This window comes from Triturus cristatus, chromosome 11 (assembly GCF_964204655.1).
Source record: "Triturus cristatus chromosome 11, aTriCri1.1, whole genome shotgun sequence".
Classification (NCBI taxonomy): domain Eukaryota; kingdom Metazoa; phylum Chordata; class Amphibia; order Caudata; family Salamandridae; genus Triturus; species Triturus cristatus.
The window spans coordinates 95,790,700-95,809,998 of NC_140594.1; the positions used below are offsets into that span (position 1 = coordinate 95,790,700).

The 19,299-nt window shown below is 37.6% G+C and overlaps 2 protein-coding genes across 2 annotated transcripts in view; one reads left to right on the top strand and one right to left on the bottom strand.

Moving 5' to 3' along the window:
* LOC146783303 (uncharacterized) overlaps positions 1 to 5,680 on the bottom strand; it is a 32,066-nt gene extending 26,386 nt beyond the window's left edge. The window contains exons 1-2 of the mRNA XM_085635056.1: positions 5,571 to 5,680; positions 609 to 2,585 (exon numbers count right to left, since the gene is read on the bottom strand). Coding sequence (XP_085491182.1) covers positions 609 to 2,542 — 1,934 coding nt within the window. The 5' untranslated portion in view covers positions 2,543 to 2,585; positions 5,571 to 5,680. The remainder of the gene's footprint in view (positions 1 to 608; positions 2,586 to 5,570) is intronic.
* The window catches only part of LOC146783302 (allantoinase, mitochondrial-like), a 1,087,389-nt gene that overhangs the window by 207,072 nt on the left and 861,018 nt on the right, over positions 1 to 19,299 (top strand). The window lies entirely within an intron of this gene.

Here is a 19,299-nt window from a genome sequence, read left to right on the forward strand (position 1 = left end):
TGTTTTCAATGTTTGAATTGGCCTCTCGTAGAAAATCCAGTAAATCATCCCAAGCGTACTCGGCGCAGCTTAGGGTAAGGAACCATGTTGGTGTTCCTAAATTGCGTAACATGCATTTTAGTTCACCATGGCGTCGGTACCAATATTCATTTGTCCCACGCTGACAAGCCATCAGATTGATCAGTTGTGTTTCCAAATGATCATCTCGGTGCTGCACTTTCTCCATAAAATCCTTAGCAGACACATTTTGTAAATGTACTCCACTTTTTAAAATGTGATTTACTGCATAAGACAGTGCAGACAAGTCGCTTTCAAATAAAAGATGGAACAAATAAGGGATACTTTGTCGAAATCTGGGATCTTCAGCATATAGTCTTGTAGTCCGATACTCAGAAGCTGGAATCTGTTCCGGACGTTCATCGTATCGTCCTCCTTTTCCTTTAGGAAACAGCTGGGGAAAACATCGAGCTTCCAAGCTCTCCTCCCATACACTCACGGGATTTCCTTTTGCTTTCTTCATCTGAAAGAGATCAATATTGTCTCCCATAACTTCTTTCGAATGGAGAGGATGTATGCTAAAATGTTCATAAATTTCTTCTTCCTTTGACTTGTCCACTTTTTCAATTTGTCCACTTGGTGTTTCTGTATCTCCTTGTAAATCTTCTTCTTCTTCTTCTTCTACTATATAAATTGATTCATACCATTTGTTATTTTTTTTCAAATACAAATTTGCTCTTTGTACTTTCCGCACATCTACCAGCTCCTGCCAAATCTTCTTATTCTTTGTAGGTACACCATTAACCAGAATAATTAATGGTTCAGTTTCCAAAGTATCCGCATCAATAGTTTCCATATTTTTTTTCAAATCCAAGGGCAAATACACCACTCTACCTTTTAAACCTCTCACTAAATCTGAAGGAGGTAATTTACCAGTTTTGGGCTCCATACGTACTATGGTCTGGAACGGATGAACACATTGAATGAGTATAGACTCATATGTATTTAATTCAGAAAGTTCAGCAGGAATAGCATCCAATTCTAAATTATTATGTACAGCTCTGGTCGGCATTCTATTTTCCTCTAACTTGTTGTAGCAGTATTTACAAATACGCTGATCTTCACCCAATTCAAAACAATTTTCAAGAAATATATATGTTGCAAAATCCATCCACTTATAATTATCTTCATTTTCACTCTTTCTGTAGAGATCAACATTCCTAGTTTGTTTTCTATAATGAGTTCTGCGGCAACAAATACAAGTAACATTTGGTCTTTCATTAGAGACTATTGCAAATTTTGTTATGTGATCATTAAATGTCTTACTTACACAAGGTTCTACATTCTCTTCCACTTCTGCCTCATTTACTGTGTCCTTCTCTGCACTGTTTTGTTCAGGACCAAAGTAACAAAACTGAATTTCATCAACAACCTTCTCTACATCTGATACCGTTCCTCGGAACAGAGCCCTATTCAATTCATTTAACTTTATTGCTGGACTTTTGGCAAAATACAACCGTCTCACAAACTTTCTCATTTCAGTATGATGAACAGCCAGCATCCTAAAATGATGGAAAACACTATTGCACACTTTTCTAGATAGACAAGCAAGAGAATGACCCTGCAAACCAGTATTCTCTCTCACTCTGCATGGATCCAGACTTTGAAGCACCTTAATCTTTTGTTTTACACTTTTTTTACTATATTCTCTTAGAAACTCTCGAAATCTGTCAATAGATTCCTGACGCACAGTGCAAATACTACTACAATTCCAAGTGTACACTGGGGCTTTAGGACGTCTCCCCATTGCCTCATCTGCCATCACTTGTACCTCATCTCTTGGAACCATTATCTCCTTCTCCATTATGCAACCATTTTTTACTTCGTATGAACGACCTCTGGTGTCAACTGCATGCAGCAAACTATTACTTTGAAAATAGCTCTCTTCATTAAAAAAAGGTTCACTACTTGAGCTATGCATCCACTTTCCTAAAAACACTTTACAAAAATTTGTTCTGTTCACTACTCTTTTGCTTTTGCTTTGTGATTTCAGTACATTAACCATTTTATCTAATGTACGCATCCTATTCAAAATTAATATGAATAGTTTCCTTTTTAATTCTAATGCCTTTGCTGCAATGGCTTCAATTTCTTTTTTTCTCTTATAATATTTAGCCTTTTGCTTATATTTCTTTATATCCTTTATCAAATTGGACATAACTCTTCTCTGAAACATTTTTCTACGTATCTCTTTAAATGCTGTTTTTCTGTTTATGTTAAACTTTTCAATTGCAGAAGGTATATTTGCATTAACTAAATCCTCAATTTTTTGCTGTTCTGTAGGTTTTGTTACATTTTTCCGAGAACAGACATTTTGTACATTTTTGTTTGTTTTCAATATTTTGTTTAGGAATTGTCTTTTTTGCTTACCAGAAGATTTTTTCTTTTTCCCAACATCAGCATCTTCTACTAACTTTGGTCCTCCAGTTGTCCTCAAATATAGTTTTTTTTTTAGCGTTTTTTGAACTCGAGATTTTGTAGGCATCTTAAATTTTGTTCACTGTTCTTCAGCAATACCTGCAAAAAAACTAAAAAAAAAATTCTTTATTGAATTTAAATATATTACTACATTTCTTTTCACAATAGTCACAAAACGAAATTTCTTTGCCAATTTGAATGCACACAAACTCCTCTTTTTTTTTGGGCAAGTGAAAATCTGTATAACAAACTGTCACATTATGAAACCAAGCTGTTTTTTTTTCAGACCACCACCGTGTGTATTCTCTGTGACTGCCTACACTCCAGCAGGGGCAACCAGCCTTAGTGATGCTGAATGTATTTGCATTACAGACTTAAACCTGAAAACCCCACTCGCTTCTAATTACTGTGCATGACTATACATGGCAAGCACATGGGTGTGTGCTAAACCTCTGCTTCTTCCCCCAAAAATTCGCTCCTCTTTTCCATCTACTGCAACTGTGAAATCACCAGAGCAAGACGCAATACATTTCTGCCTATAATTCTTCTATGCACACAGAGTCATGTTTTCACATTAGTGCCAAAACGAAATTTCTTTGCCAATTTGAAAGCACACTTACTGCTCTTTTTTTTTCGGGGGCAAGTGTATATCTCTTTTTTCAATTTGAAATCACTTTTACAGACTGACACATTCTGAAACCTTTTTTTTTAAATTTATTTAAATGCACATGTCCAAGCTGTTTTTTTTTCAGACCACCACCGTGTGTATTCTCTGTGACTGCCTACACTCCAGCAGGGGCAACCAGCCTTAGTGATGCTGAATGTATTTGCATTACAGACTTAAACCTGAAAACCCCACTCGCTTCTAATTACTGTGCATGACTATACATGGCAAGCACATGGGTGTGTGCTAAACCTCTGCTTCTTCCCCCAAAAATTCGCTCCTCTTTTCCATCTACTGCAACTGTGAAATCACCAGAGCAAGACGCAATACATTTCTGCCTATAATTCTTCTATGCACACAGAGTCATGTTTTCACATTAGTGCCAAAACGAAATTTCTTTGCCAATTTGAAAGCACACTTACTGCTCTTTTTTTTTCGGGGGCAAGTGTATATCTCTTTTTTCAATTTGAAATCACTTTTACAGACTGACACATTCTGAAACCTTTTTTTTTAATTTATTTAAATGCACATGTCCAAGCAGTTTTTTTTTCAGACCACCACCGTGTGCATTCTCTGTGACTGCCTACACTCCAGCAGGGGCAACCAGCCTTAGTGATGCTGAATGTATTTGCATTACAGACTTAAACCTGAAAACCCCACTCGCTTCTAATTACTGTGCATGACTATACATGGCAAGCACATGGGTGTGTGCTAAACCTCTGCTTCTTCCCCCAAAAATTCGCTCCTCTTTTCCATCTACTGCAACTGTGAAATCACCAGAGCAAGACGCAATACATTTCTGCCTATAATTCTTCTATGCACACAGAGTCATGTTTTCACATTAGTGCCAAAACGAAATTTCTTTGCCAATTTGAAAGCACACTTACTGCTCTTTTTTTTTCGGGGCCAAGTGAAAATCTCTTTTTACACTTTGAAATCACTTTTACAGACTGACACATTCTGAAACCTTTTTTTTTAATTTATTTAAATGCACATGTCCAAGCAGTTTTTTTTTCAGACCACCACCGTGTGCATTCTCTGTGACTGCCTACACTCCAGCAGGGGCAAACAGCCTTAGTGATGCTGAATGTATTTGCATTACAGACTTAAACCTGAAAACCCCACTCGCTTCTAATTACTGTGCATGACTATACATGGCAAGCACATGGGTGTGTGCTAAACCTCTGCTTCTTCCCCCAAAAATTCGCTCCTCTTTTCCATCTACTGCAACTGTGAAATCACCAGAGCAAGACGCAATACATTTCTGCCTATAATTCTTCTATGCACACAGAGTCATGTTTTCACATTAGTCCCAAAACGAAATTTCTTTGCCAATTTGAAAGCACACTTACTGCTCTTTTTTTTTCGGGGGCAAGTGTATATCTCTTTTTTCAATTTGAAATCACTTTTACAGACTGACACATTCTGAAACCTTTTTTTTTAAATTTATTTAAATGCACATGTCCAAGCTGTTTTTTTTTCAGACCACCACCGTGTGTATTCTCTGTGACTGCCTACACTCCAGCAGGGGCAACCAGCCTTAGTGATGCTGAATGTATTTGCATTACAGACTTAAACCTGAAAACCCCACTCGCTTCTAATTACTGTGCATGACTATACATGGCAAGCACATGGGTGTGTGCTAAACCTCTGCTTCTTCCCCCAAAAATTCGCTCCTCTTTTCCATCTACTGCAACTGTGAAATCACCAGAGCAAGACGCAATACATTTCTGCCTATAATTCTTCTATGCACACAGTCATGTTTTCACATTAGTGCCAAAACGAAATTTCTTTGCCAATTTGAAAGCACACTTACTGCTCTTTTTTTTTCGGGCCAAGTGAAAATCTCTTTTTACACTTTGAAATCACTTTTACAGACTGACACATTCTGAAACCTTTTTTTTTAAATTTATTTAAATGCACATGTCCAAGCTGTTTTTTTTTCAGACCACCACCGTGTGCATTCTCTGTGACTGCCTACACTCCAGCAGGGGCAACCAGCCTTAGTGATGCTGAATGTATTTGCATTACAGACTTAAACCTGAAAACCCCACTCGCTTCTAATTACTGTGCATGACTATACATGGCAAGCACATGGGTGTGTGCTAAACCTCTGCTTCTTCCCCCAAAAATTCGCTCCTCTTTTCCATCTACTGCAACTGTGAAATCACCAGAGCAAGACGCAATACATTTCTGCCTATAATTCTTCTATGCACACACAGTCATGTTTTCACATTAGTGCCAAAACGAAATTTCTTTGCCAATTTGAAAGCACACTTACTGCTCTTTTTTTTTCGGGCCAAGTGAAAATCTCTTTTACAGACTGACACATTATGAATCCACCATGTGTAACTACAACAAAAACAATTCCCATTTCTATTATTCATTTCTTAAGTTACCACATACATCCCCTCTCAAACTGTAAACTCACCTTTAAAATTAGTTAGTTGTGAAAGAAATGTGTCACTCAAACAGCAGATTATCAGAGCCAGGATCTCTGTTCTGTACACCTCTCTCCTCTCAGCAGAACCAGATAATGGCAAACTTTCCCTCTATTTTTCCACACATATACATGTAAGTTTCAAATCTCAGTGCTTCCCCCTTTTTTTCAAATGTAATGACACATTTCTATTGGTTGAAAACCAACCCTTTTCCAAAAGTACCCTGCCCCCAACTTGACTTCTGCCTAGTACCCTTCCCCCAACTTGACTTCTGCCTGCTACCATAGCAACAGCTCATGGAACACTGCTGTGTGCAGTTAGGTCAGAAGTTCGACACACAATGTTTCAATTCCACAGAGCAAGAGTGCTTGACTTTTCAAACCTAACTGCAAATCCATAGTACTGTTCTTTGGTTACACATTTTTTTGTACCAATACAAAACATGCTTCTATTAATTTTCACATACAGCCTAGTTTTTTTTCTAGAATGGTATGAAACAGCCAATCAGTTCTTTTTGTTTTGTAAAAAATATGTATGCCTCCATTTCCAAACTGTCTTTCTTTTCATATTGCCATTCTACTGAAAGACACCTCCTGAGTGCATCCAGTTCTCCTTTGAAGATGTTCACAGTGTGGATTGTAGGGCACAGCTATGTCTTCTGGAGTGAAAAGTTTGCAGAGAAAACAGATATGGTGAGAGACCTTGCTTTGCCAAATGTAGACATTAAATGGATTGGTCAGAGAGGGTTAAAGTGGCACCAATTGATGCCATTGGTGAAATCCTTCATGCAAATCCAACACCCTGACCTCATAATAGTGCACTGTGGTGGCAATGACCTAGGCACTTTGACTGGGGTAGGTCTGGAAATGCTTATGAAGGACACCTTTGCACAACTGTTTACACTTTTCCCTAAAACTGCCTTTGTGTTTTCCAACATATGCCAAAGGCAAAAATGGAACTGGTCCAATCATTTCTGTCCACAGATTGACAAAGCAAGAAAGCACGTCAACAAATCTGTTTCTGCTTTCCTCCGTGACTATGGTATGGGTGCCATTTACCACAACAACTTGCGTTACGACATGCAAGACATTTATAGAGGAGATGGTGTGCACTTCAATGATGAAGGGAACAGAGTCTTCCTCTTGAACCTTAGACTCTGCATCGGTACTTACTTGTAGGTACCACTAAAAAAATGACTCCATAAACACAACAGCTCTTTTTAGAGCTCCCTAATTTCTAAACTCTTAAATCTGATTTTCATTTATTTATTTTTATTTTTTTTACCGTACGCTTACCGTGAGCTTACCGTACGCGTACCCCGTGATTTTTTTTAAAATCAATAAATGTTTTTTTTGTACTTTTCTGTCCTTCTTTGACCCCCTTACAATTGTTAGGGGGTCTGTAACTCTCCTCATTGCCCCCTTTCCTTGTTTTCACTCTTTTTTTTCAGAGTGAAATACACAAAATGGCGGCCGCCGCTTCCTGGTTTCGGCCGATTCGAATGTTTACTAAGATCTAAGAGCCAATCAGAATCGCGCTCGCGCACGCCACCGTACGCTTACCGTAAGCGTACGGTAAGCGTACCGTAAGCTGGCTCAGATATATATATTGATTTAAAGGCTATTTTCTCAAAATCAACTGAACTGATTTACACCAAACCTACAAAAGGCACTTCCTTGACCTACGGACTACCTCTCTGCCAAATTTCTAGTAATTCTGTTCAGCCGTTCGGGCTGTAGCCCTGTCTAAAGGTCCTATGGAAAAATGCATGGGAAAAACGCGTTTTGGGACCCCCCTTTTATCTCAGCCCCCGCTTGACGGATCCCCCCGAGACTTTCAGGGTAGGAGCGGAGCGTAGCGCCCCACCTATTTTGAGAAATTCGCGAGGATTCGTCGACCGGCGCCAAAGTTATTCAAAATAGAATGTTGAGGTTTTCCTATGGAAACGTGGTCCTAACTATAACTACCTACTGGCGACCGCCAGTAGGTAATATATATATATATATATATTTCAGTGAAAAAACCATAGGTTTCACACACGTTATAGTTAGGAATTAGCATTTAAAAAAACCTTGCAAATTCAGTGAAAAAACCATAGGTTTCACACACGTTATAGTTAGCTGGACATTTCACTCGTAAAAAACCAATGAAATTTCCCCGTTATAGTTAGTTAAGCTAACTATAACTCGCGCGCCCGCAATGCACTGCTGATGACGTCACATATTACATCACTCATGACATGGTCAGTGACATCACTGATGACATCACTGATGACATCACTGATGACATCATCCAGTGAATGTGTGTTTTTCTGAAAATTAAATATGTTTTATATATCTCAAGGTCGATGGAAGAATAAATGGGTATATAAGTGTCTAAATGGATGATTTGTTTTTGAAAAATTGATTGTATTACTGACTGATTAAGTGTATCTTATTGAATACATGGCTTAGTGAGTATTGTTAAAATGTAAATATCTGTATCAGTCTCTCACTTTGTGTATAAGTGGCTGCATGGGTTGGTGAGTAGCTACATGAGTGTCTATATAGGTTATTAGTTGGTTTTTTGAGTATCAGTATAAGTGTCTGATGTCTGTATGGTTCGTTGGGGGGTATTACATAGTGCATAGGTGCATGAATGAGTGACTCACTGTTTGTATGTGTAGAAGACAGCATGTGTGCAGGACTGTATGGGTGGATGAGTGTGTGCATGGGTGTGTTAGTGAGTGAATGACTGTCTCAATAGTGTCTCTGAGTAACTTCATATGTTTTAAACCAGTATATGTGACTATTGGTGTATATAAGTGAGTATATGTGAGAGTGAGAGATTGAAAGAGTTCCTGTATGAATAAGTATGTGTTTCTATAAGTGATTGTTTAAAAGATTAATTATGTGTAAGTTTCCGTAGAAGTAAGTGTGGTGGTGTGTGTATAATTGTATATGCAAGTAAATGTATGTTTGATTCTTTATTATTATGAGTGACTGTGTGTGAGTAACTCCATGGATGTGTGGCATTGTGTAATAGGATGTATAGGTGTATGAGTACATATGATGAGTGAGTACATGTAAGAGTGACTGTATAGGACTGTTGGAAAATGAGTGGATGTGTATGTGGATCTTAGAATTACTGAGTAGGTTGTTGTAACTGGTATTGGTATGTCCATTGTTTTTTAAATTTTAGTCTCTATTTTTGAATGTGTGTATCAAAGGTTATATTAGAGTGAGAGGAGGTGTGCCACTCTGTCACAAGGATGATGTAATCAGTGATGTCATCAGTGATGTCATTTGAGATGTCATCAGTGATGTCATGAGTGATGTCACTGACCATGTCATGAGTGATGTAATTTGTGACGTCATCAGCAGTGCATTGCGGGCACGCGAGTTATAGTTAGCTGAACTAACTATAACAGGGGAATTTCATTGGTTTTGTATGAGAGAAATGTCCTGCTAACTATAACATCTGTGAAACCTATGGTTTTTTCAGTGAATTTGCAAGGTTTTTTAAATGCTAATTCCTAACTATAACGTGTGTGAAACCTTTGGTTTTTTCAGTGAATTTGTACGGTTTTTTAAATGCTAATTTTTGATTTTTTAAAATATTTTTTTATTTTTATAATACCAATAAAATTACTAGGTATTCATTTATATATTATCTGTATCCTTTTATTTGTTTTTGCTCTTTTTTTTAAATTTCAATTATCATAAAGTTGAACAGTTTATTTAATTTTTGCAATTAATTTTTCACCTTTTTTTTTTTTAATAAATTCTTGAGGTGCGCGCTCCTAGTACGTTTTCGCAAGTTTTTGCGAATACCGTCGTACATTATTTACGTACGCATACATACGTTATAGTGCACGCTGGGAGCGCGCACCCGGTACGTAAACGTACGTACGCATGCGTGCGTGCATCGGACCCTCTCCACGCTGTTTACTTCCGCATACGCTTAATTTACGCGCAATAACGTTCGCGTATACGCGTGTTCAACGTATACGCGTTACGTGCGCGCATATGACTTATGTACATGCGCTCCGACGCGTTCGCGCATGCGTAATCACTAGGTGCGCGCTCGGAGCTTGCGCAGTGCGCGCACCTCGGGTTATATGCTTAATAAAAGAACACTTCTTATTGGTTAACATTACTTTCAGTTTCTGATTGTTTCAACACCACACCCAATCCCCTCATGGCAAGTCATGTGATCATGATTTATCACTTTTGATTGGTTTGAAGCACTTTCAATTCTAGATTCTTCCCAAACCACACCTACTCCCCTCATTATTAGTTCTGATTCCTTTGGAGAAGGAGCTATTCTGTTGTTGAGAGACAATGGCTGAACAGCAACCATCTTCAGACAGTGACCAGGACACTCTTGAGAGGCAGAGGAACAGGATGCAGAAAGACAGTTTCATATGGCAGTTTTTCACTTTTCCAGAGGGATTTAAGAAAATGCACCTAAAGTTACATGTGTACTTTGTCAAAAAGTCTTGTCATGTGGGAATCCTAACAAGAAATATTCTTTTAGCATTCACACTATGTTGAGGCATGTTGACAAAATGCATCCAGTGACTTTTCGTCGAGCTTCTGGAGCAAACCCTCCACCTGCTCTACCGACGACATCTGCAGCAGCTCAGCCGAGCACATCTTTGGCAGCTGAGGCGAGCACTTCAGCTGCAGTGGTGCCTTTGCCTTCTTCTTCACCTCGTTTTGGACCACCTTGTTTTGCTAGGTTGTCCACACGCTGCACTGATTGCGGTAAACTTATTTCTGTGGGTGAGACCAGTCTTGATCTCATTCAGAGAAAATTTGATGCCCATGAGTGCAAGTAGGCCATAGATGGTTTTTTCTTTTTTTTCGTTTTTCTCTTCCTGTTTCCCTCCATTAACTCAAGGGCTCTTTTAAGAGCCACTTATAAACTAAACCCCCCCCAAAAAAATTTTGAGGGATTTTTAAAAAATGTTTTTTTTTAAATTTAATGTACAAAAAGAGGTGAAGAAATGGAAGCATGAAAAGGGAGGATTGAGTAATACTAATATTTTCGGAAAAAATTTTTTTTAAAGTATTTTGCAAGGGAACAGAATTTTTTTTTTTTCTTTCCAGTTCTGCAAAAAAAGAAAAAAAGTATTAATATTCAATCATACATTACAAAAAGCATTACATGTTTTTACATATTTTACAAAGCAATTTTTTGCCCTTTTTTTGCTGTTTTCAGAATTTTTTATTTTTCACTTAAAATAGTGAAAACAATTGTATTCATCATTTAACAGCGGGCAAAAAAAAAACAATCTGAAAGATTGTTTAAAAAAAGCCCTAAAACTTTCCTCACTAAAATATACCTTGTTAGAAATATTACATATATATTACAAGTACTTTTCTAGATGAATAAACATTTTCTAGACAAACCGTCTTTAAACCTTGTCGCAAAAGCACACATGCCAAAATAATTTCTGTCAATGGAGTCCACAATTGTTTTTATTACTTTTCCTTTAGGCCAAATAGTAATCTCAAAATCCTTTTTAAGTGATATCTTCAATTATAATCCTTTAAAATTACAAAAAATGCTTTGTTCAGATGCAGTTTTTAGTTTTCAAAATTTAGGTTTCAGAAAAATTAAATAGGAATTGGGTAAATCATAAGGCAAACGTTGCTTGAAAATCAATTGGGAATCATTACACAGTGTCCAGCCTTTTTCACATTTAAGATAAACTGTGTAATGTCCAGAAGTTACAGTAGGTCCTTCATGAAAAATTATTGCAACTGTAACAAAAGTTTTTCCAGAAATTGATAATTGTTGTCCTATAAACTTCTTTATTAAAGTATCCAATTTTGAACCATCAGCTCTACAACGTTGCATCATTAAAATTACATACTGACCATATTTCTGTAAAAATAACGTGGAAAACATGTCAGATTTGCATTCAGAACATTCCATGTTGTGATTGGCATCTTTAACTAATTTACTAAAAGTCACTGATTTACTCTCTGGTAATGGTAAAAATATGAACCTTTCTGAATCAACATGACTACTACATGTGTTCATACAATTTTCACAGCAATGTTCCCATTTGTAAGAGACACCAAATAACTTTTCTACTTCTACTCCTTCATCTTAAAGTACACTCAAAATATATATTAAGAATTCCTGTGCATCTTGCTAGACATTTTCTTTAAACTGTGTAGAACCACAACATACATCTAAAATTTCTAACATCAGTAGCACTTTCAATTTCAGTTTTATCAGTACTCAGCTTCTCAAAAAGGAGACTCAGCAGAGAACACAATATTTTTCCATGATTTACTATTATCTGTTCTAGCAACTTTTCAAGATAAAATACAACTTTCAGCACTACATTTGCATAGCAGTTGACACCAGAGCTATTTTCAAAATGGCAACCAACAACCTCTTCAACACTGTCCTTTTTCTTTTTCCTTGCTATCACATCACTGTCCTTTTTTTTTTTTTTTTGTTCTGTTCATCCACATTACAGATATTTTCAAATCTCCTTTTCCGAGAAGCAACATGTTTTTCAATCACAGGATACTGACCTAAATGAGGAGCATAGGTTCTTCGTAATCTATTATACTCCTTTACACAGTTTGTATCAGCACTAACTTTTGAATCATCAAAGTCTATCATAAATAAACCAGATAATGTTTTCACTCGTGACAAAGCAACATATGCCATACCTTCTTTGAACACAGTAGAACCAATGTTTACAAAAGCACTATCTACAGTCAATCCTTGAGACTTGTAAATAGTTACAGCATATGCTAGAGAAAACAGAAACTGCTTCCTACGTACATATAAGTCTTTCACAAGCATGAAACGAACTGAACAACGACAAATGTCTTTAACTTCTTCTATCTGATCAAATGTTATTTTTAAACATTCAATTCCTTCTTTTTTCTGATAATTAATAAAACCTACAACTCTTCCCATAGCTCCATTCACTAAACCTTTTTCTACATCCAAATTTCTCCTTAAAATCACTCGACAATTCATGCAAACATATAGATTTTTTTCTAATCCAGCTGTTTTGGAAATGTTCTTCTCTAGTGAATCCAATTTATTTTTCAGTTTGCCTGTTAATGTAAAAGTAATTCTTTCATGCTGAATTTTGTCCTCTGCTTCCATTTTCTTAATCTCTTCCTTTTCCAATTTCAAAAGTTCCTCATTGAATATTGAGCACTCGCGTAGTGTTGGCATTAAGCAGATTACAGTATTTTTTTCTGCAATGTTCTGGTATATTTTCTCTGCAAATATTTCTTCACTTGGAAATAAATTATGTAGCAACCGACTCTGTAATGCTTTTTTGCCAACTTCTGTGAGTAGTCCAATTCTGATATCTTTCAGAATACTTGCATAATCTTCGTCGTTTGCTTGTCTCATATTGGTAGTGAGTTCTTTGTACTCAAAGAACAACCAAATATTCGCATTACCAATGCTTCCTAATGACTTCTTCGTGTCTTCATGTGTCACAGTATTAAACACTGGTTGTCCTTTAACTAGAGTGAGCTGCAGAAGATCCCCAAAAACTATGACGTGTTTTCCTCCAAATAACACGTCATAGTGTCTCTTAATAATTTGTTGCATTCTTAAATGCACAAAGGCAAGCATTAAATTTGAAACCATGCTCACCTCATCAATAATGAGAACTTGCATCTTCTTCAACACTCTTGAAACTTCGAAGCATGCTTCTCCAGTTAGCTTGTGGTATTCTATTTTGTTCTCATGCTCCACTGGTAACATTAGCAAGCGATGTAAGGTAATTCCTTTTATGTTATAGGCTGCTAACCCAGTTGGAGCAGTTACCACACAAGACAAATTTGAAGCTGTTTTTTGCTGTAGATAGCTTCTGATGACTTTTATTAAGAAACTTTTACCAGTTCCAGCTTGTCCACTCACATACATCCTGATTGGTTCAAATGATGTGCATGAGCACTCTTTCTTTTCATGTAGTAATCCATGATCAATTTTTTTGATGACTTCATAAATTTCTTTTTGTTCTTCATTCAGTTGTTGTTCCAGATTTAGTAAGTCGATTGAATCTTCCTGTGCTTGATTCATTGCTGTTTCTACTTCAGTCATGGCTACTGCAGCTTCATTTTCTATGATTGGTTGTCCTAGGGGATCTTGACTAAGTGTTCCTGAACGTTGGCTGTCTTGAGAACTGTCTCTAGCTACTTCAGCTGCAATTTTTGCTTCATGTCCATTTTCTTCATTTAACATTTGGACATAAGTTATGAAAGTACTGCATTCTATGCTGTCTTTGCAAGCATTAAAGGAATCTTCATAGCTTTGAAATTCTCCCAGTAGTTCGTCCTCTGAACGCCATGGTTTAAACAGCTGTAAAAGAGCCAAGTAGTAAAATTCCTTTTTGTCAGTAGTTTCGCAACTGAGCTTCCTGTGATTTATCAAACTTACTTTTGTTTGCTTCACCAAACATCCATCCTCACCAATGACTTTATATTTTCCATTGTTGATGTCTTCTGTGGCTTTCCGTGAATAAATGTAGTTCTGCAGCACTTCATAGAGAAACATGTTCTCAAGATGATGACTTCTCTTTGGGTAATATGTGTCCAATATGTTTGATTTCAAAATATCTGTACTTTCTGGGTCATTCTCGGCCAAATATTCAATTTCTCCAACAGATTTCAGTACCCGATTTCTCTTTCCTGCAAGGCCTAAGCTTACCCAAATTATTCTTCTGGATTTCGAGTAAAGACTTGCAGATGATAACCTATCTGAGCATTCGTAGGATCCAATTTCTCGATGCGATAACCTCTTTAAACTGAAACTGTACAGTTTCTTACTGACAGTCTTCTTGTGAGAAATCTCTTCACACATTTCCTTCAATTCTGTTTTCTCAGATTTAGTGATGTAAGATGTCACATACCGAGCAATAGAATTGTCTGCCACATACTGAATATCCATGTTAGCATTCCACATGGATAAAATGACTGGGTTGTAGTCATTTATATATTTTGACTCTTCTTTTCTTCTTAGGTTGTAGGTATTTTTGGGAGATTTTCTGGTAATAGTATGTCGCACAGCTGACATAAAACTGTTGACTCTTCCTTTTGAAAGTACAGGTCTAGGAAAACCAAATCGACACTTTGTGTAGAATTTATCTTTCGTCTTGTACTTCCGTCGACAGTATTTTCCACACCGATGACTTTGGAAACGTAAAACTTGCTCTTTTAACTTTTTCTCTTCTGTGCTTTTAGGTATAGCACATGTTGCATATTATTCAATGAAAGATAACACTGCTTCATCAGTATCTGTTCCAAACTTTGGGGCATCCTTGATCCACAACAGCATATGAATATGAGGAGCACCTCTTGCCTGGTACTCTTTTCTCCAAAAGAAATCCACTACTTCTCCAAGAGGTGGATTTTTTTTATTGCAGATGAAGGACATCATAGCCTCAAATCTATGATTGAAATATCTGCAAACATTAACTGGATCCAATGAGCACAGTTCTCCAGCTGTCTTGTATTCAATGTTTTTAATGTTTGAATTTGCCTCTCGTAGAAAATCCAGTAAATCATCCCAAGCGTACTCGGCACAGCTTAGGGTTAGAAACCATGTAGGAGTTCCTAAATTCCGTAACATGCATTTTAATTCACCATGGCGTCGGTGCCAATATTCATTTGTCCCACGCTGACAAGCCATCAGATTGATCAGTTGTGTTTCCAAATGATCATCTCGGTGCTGCACTTTCTCCATAAAATCCTTAGCAGACACATTTTGTAAATGTACTCCACTTTTTAAAATGTGATTTACTGCATAAGATAATGCAGACAAGTCGCTTTCAAATAAAAGATGGAACAAATAAGGAATACTTTGACGAAATCTTGGATCTTCTGCATATAGTCTTGTAGTCCGATACTCAGAAGCTGGAATCTGTTCTGGACGTTCATCGTATCGTCCTCCTTTTCCTGTAGGAAACAGCTGGGGAAAACATCGAGCTTCCAAGCTCTCCTCCCATACACTCACGGGAGTTCCTTTTGCTTTCTTCATCTGAAACAGATCAATAGTGTCTCCCATAACTTCTTTTGAATGAAGAGGATGTATGCTAAAATGTTCATAAATTTCTTCTTCCTTTGACTTGTCCACTTTTTCAATTTGACCAGTTGGTGTTTCTGTGTCTTCTTGTAAATCTTCTTCTTCTTCTTCTTCTATATAAATTGATTCATACCATTTATGATTTTTTTTCAAATACAAATTTGCTCTTTGTACTTTTCGTACATCCACCAGCTCTTGCCAAATCTGCCTATTCTTTGTAGGTACACCATTAACCAGAATTACTAATGGTTCAGTTTCCAAAGTATCTGCATCAATAGTTTCCATATTTTTTTTCAAATCCAAGGGCAAATACACAACTTTTCCTTTTAAACCTCTCAGTAAATCAGAAGGAGGTAATTTACCAGTTTTGGGCTCCATACGTACTATGGTCTGGAACGGATGAACACATTGAATGAGTATAGACTTATATGTATTTAATTCAGAAAGTTCGGCAGGAATAGCATCCAATTCTAAATTATTATGTACAGCTCTGGTCGGCATTCTATTTTCTTCTAACTTATTATAACAGTATTTACAAATACGCTGATCTTCACCCAATTCAAAACAATTTTCAAGAAATGTATATGTTGCAAAATCCTTCCACTTATAATTATCTTCATTTTCACTTTTTTTATACAGATCAACACTCCTTGTTTGAATTTTATAATGACTTCTGCGGCAACAAATACAAGTAATATTTGTTCTTTCATTAGAGGTGATAGTAAATTTTGTCATTTCATCCTCAAAATTTTTAATAATAATGAGTTCTACATTCTGTTCCTCATTTTCCTCATTTACTGTGTCCTTTTCTGCACTTTCTTGTTCTGGACCAAAGTAACAAAACTGAATCTCATCAGTAACCTTCACTACATCTGATACAGATCCACGGAACAGAGCATTATTCAACTCATTCAACTTTACTGCTGGACTTTTAGCAAAATACAATGTTCTCACAAACTTTCTCATTTCAGTATGATGAACAGCCAGCATCCTAAAATGATGAAAAACACTTTTACACACTTTTCTAGATAGACAAGCCAGACAATGTCCCTGCAAACCAGTATTTTCTCTCACTCTGCATGGATCTAGTGTTTGAAGCACCTTCATCTTCTGTTTTACACTCTTTTTACTATATTCTCTTAGAAAGTCACGTAATTTATCAATAGATTCCTGACGCACAGTACAAATACTACTACAGTTCCAAGTATACACTGGGGCTTTTGGACGTCTCCCCATAGCCTCAGCAGCCATTACTTCTTCCTCATTTCTTGGGACCATTTTCTCTTTTTGCATCACACAACCATCCTTAACTTCATATGCTCTACCATTGGTGTCAACTGCATGCAACAAACTATTACTTTGAAGATAACTCTCTTCATTAAAAAATGGTTCAGTACTTGAACTGTGTTTCCATTCTCCCAAGAACACTTTACAAAAGTTACTTTTTTTCACTTCTCTTTTCCTTTTGCTTTGTGACTTCATTGCATTAACTAATTTTTCTAATCTACGCATCCTATTCAAAATTAGAAAAAAAGTTCTTTTTATTTCCAAAGCCTTACTTACAATATTTTCTATAAAAAAATGTTTTTTAATAAATTTTTGTTTTTTTCTTATATTTTTTCACATCCTTTAGCAAATTTAACATCACTCTTCTATGAAACATTTTTCGACGAATGTTTTTAAAATCTAATTTTCGTGTTAAATCTGTTTGACATACTTCTGATTGTACATTAGCTTTTTTTTTTGCTTTTGACTGTGTTGTTGCTTAGTACATAAAACTCTCTTTGTTTTACAGTTATTTTTGCCATTTTTTTGTTTTTTGAAAATCTTTTTTAAGAAATCTCTGCTCTGCTTACCAGTAGACTTTTTCTTTTTGCCATCACTAGCTTCTCCTGCTATTTTGTTTTTCCCAGTTTTGTCCAGATATACTTGTTGTTGCTTTTCTTTCCTTTTTCTTGTCCTTAAAGGCATTTTTTTTTCACTGTTGCTCAGCAATACCTGCAAGGAACTAAAAAAAAATCCTTTTTGTAATTATAATTCATTAAAATATTTTGTTTTACTTTTCATTTATTTCAAATGTTTTTCCATTTGTCTCTCATTTCAGATTTACTAATTTGTACACAGTACTACCCACCACAGTTGAAAAAAAACAAGCTGCCCCTTTCCTGCAAGTGCATTTTTTAACAGAACAACTGCAACACAAATTATATCTGTGGCCACAATTCCTGTGCGCACACAGCCTCATGGTGTGCTTCTAAGCAGAAAACAGAATTTGATTTGCAAATTCAAACCCACATTTACTACTCTGGTAGATCAAGTGATAATTGCTGTTACAGCCTTACACATTTTACCTGGAAAATCACAGAGGCAGAAAAGAGCACATTTCCTAACAGCTACTTCATACCATAAGTATCTTTTACTATCTATTTTTTTTTTCAGCTGTATCTCCTGAGGCACAGCCGGGAGTTAGGAATCAGGGTGCTATTGTGTTAATTTGTTTTTAAAGACCTGCTAAATAATCTGTTTCCATCGCACTTGCACTAGCTTCCCTCCGATCAGCTGGTTGACTGCTGACGTAGGCAGGGCCTCGACGTGACTGGCCGGGCGCTTTAGACACGCCCACAGCCATAGCCACGTCCCCGGCTACCATCGTCCACTAACATAAAATATGTGCCCCTACCGGAAGCGCAGCGGACGAGCGCAGCGGGCGCGACGATGGCGCGCCGAAGGCGCGCTTAAGGCAAGCTCGTCTGCGCTCGTCCGCGACTGTCCGGGGCTAGGGGCACGTCACTTGGCTCAACTCACCACCTATTCCCCCGCCCAATTGCGCTGCCTCCGGGGCCCATGGTCGCTATCAGCCTCCACCTGTTCGCGTATTTTGTCTCTTGGCTTGTCTCTGCCTGCTCCTCTCGCCATCTCCCCTCCCCAGCTTGCCCCCCCTTTTCCCTCTAGTGGTAATGTTCTTCCTGTTACCTCAAAAACCTTGGCGGCATACTATTTGAACACCCGGTCTGCAGTAGCCCATGCCCACGAACTTTCGGGTCTGCTGGACCTTCATGCCCCTGATCTTCTTTTTTTAACGGAAACTTGGTTTGGTGATGACTCCCTCCCTGCCTTACTGGCTACCCTACCAGCTCCATATTACGCCCTTCGTGCAGACCGTCAAAATGGTAGACCCGGGGGTGGGGTGGCGGTCATCGCCCGAACCGACCTTCCCTTTCAAACTTTGTCCCTGCCAGATGTCGCTACCACGGAATATTTAGCTATTCGCACTACTTCCACTACGCCCCCTCTCACTTGCATACTTATCTATCGCCCCCCTCAATCCCCCTTATTGTTTCTCCCTGACTTCTTGGAAGTTTTGGCCACCATTACAGTTAATAACTCCTCCATTCTGCTTTTGGGTGATTTTAATTTCTGGCCCTCTGACCCAGCTGAATGCCCATCCTCAAAGGAATTCTCTGATACTCTTTATTCGCACAACTTCATACCTCACATCCATTCTCCCACCCATATCAAAGGTCATATTCTTGACCAGATTTGGTCCCTAAATTGCCCCATAGAGTCCCTTACCATCTCGCCCTGTACATGGTCTGACCATCACCTGATCTCTTTTGCTCTTCCCAGACACCCCCCGGTCAATCCCCCACTCTCCAA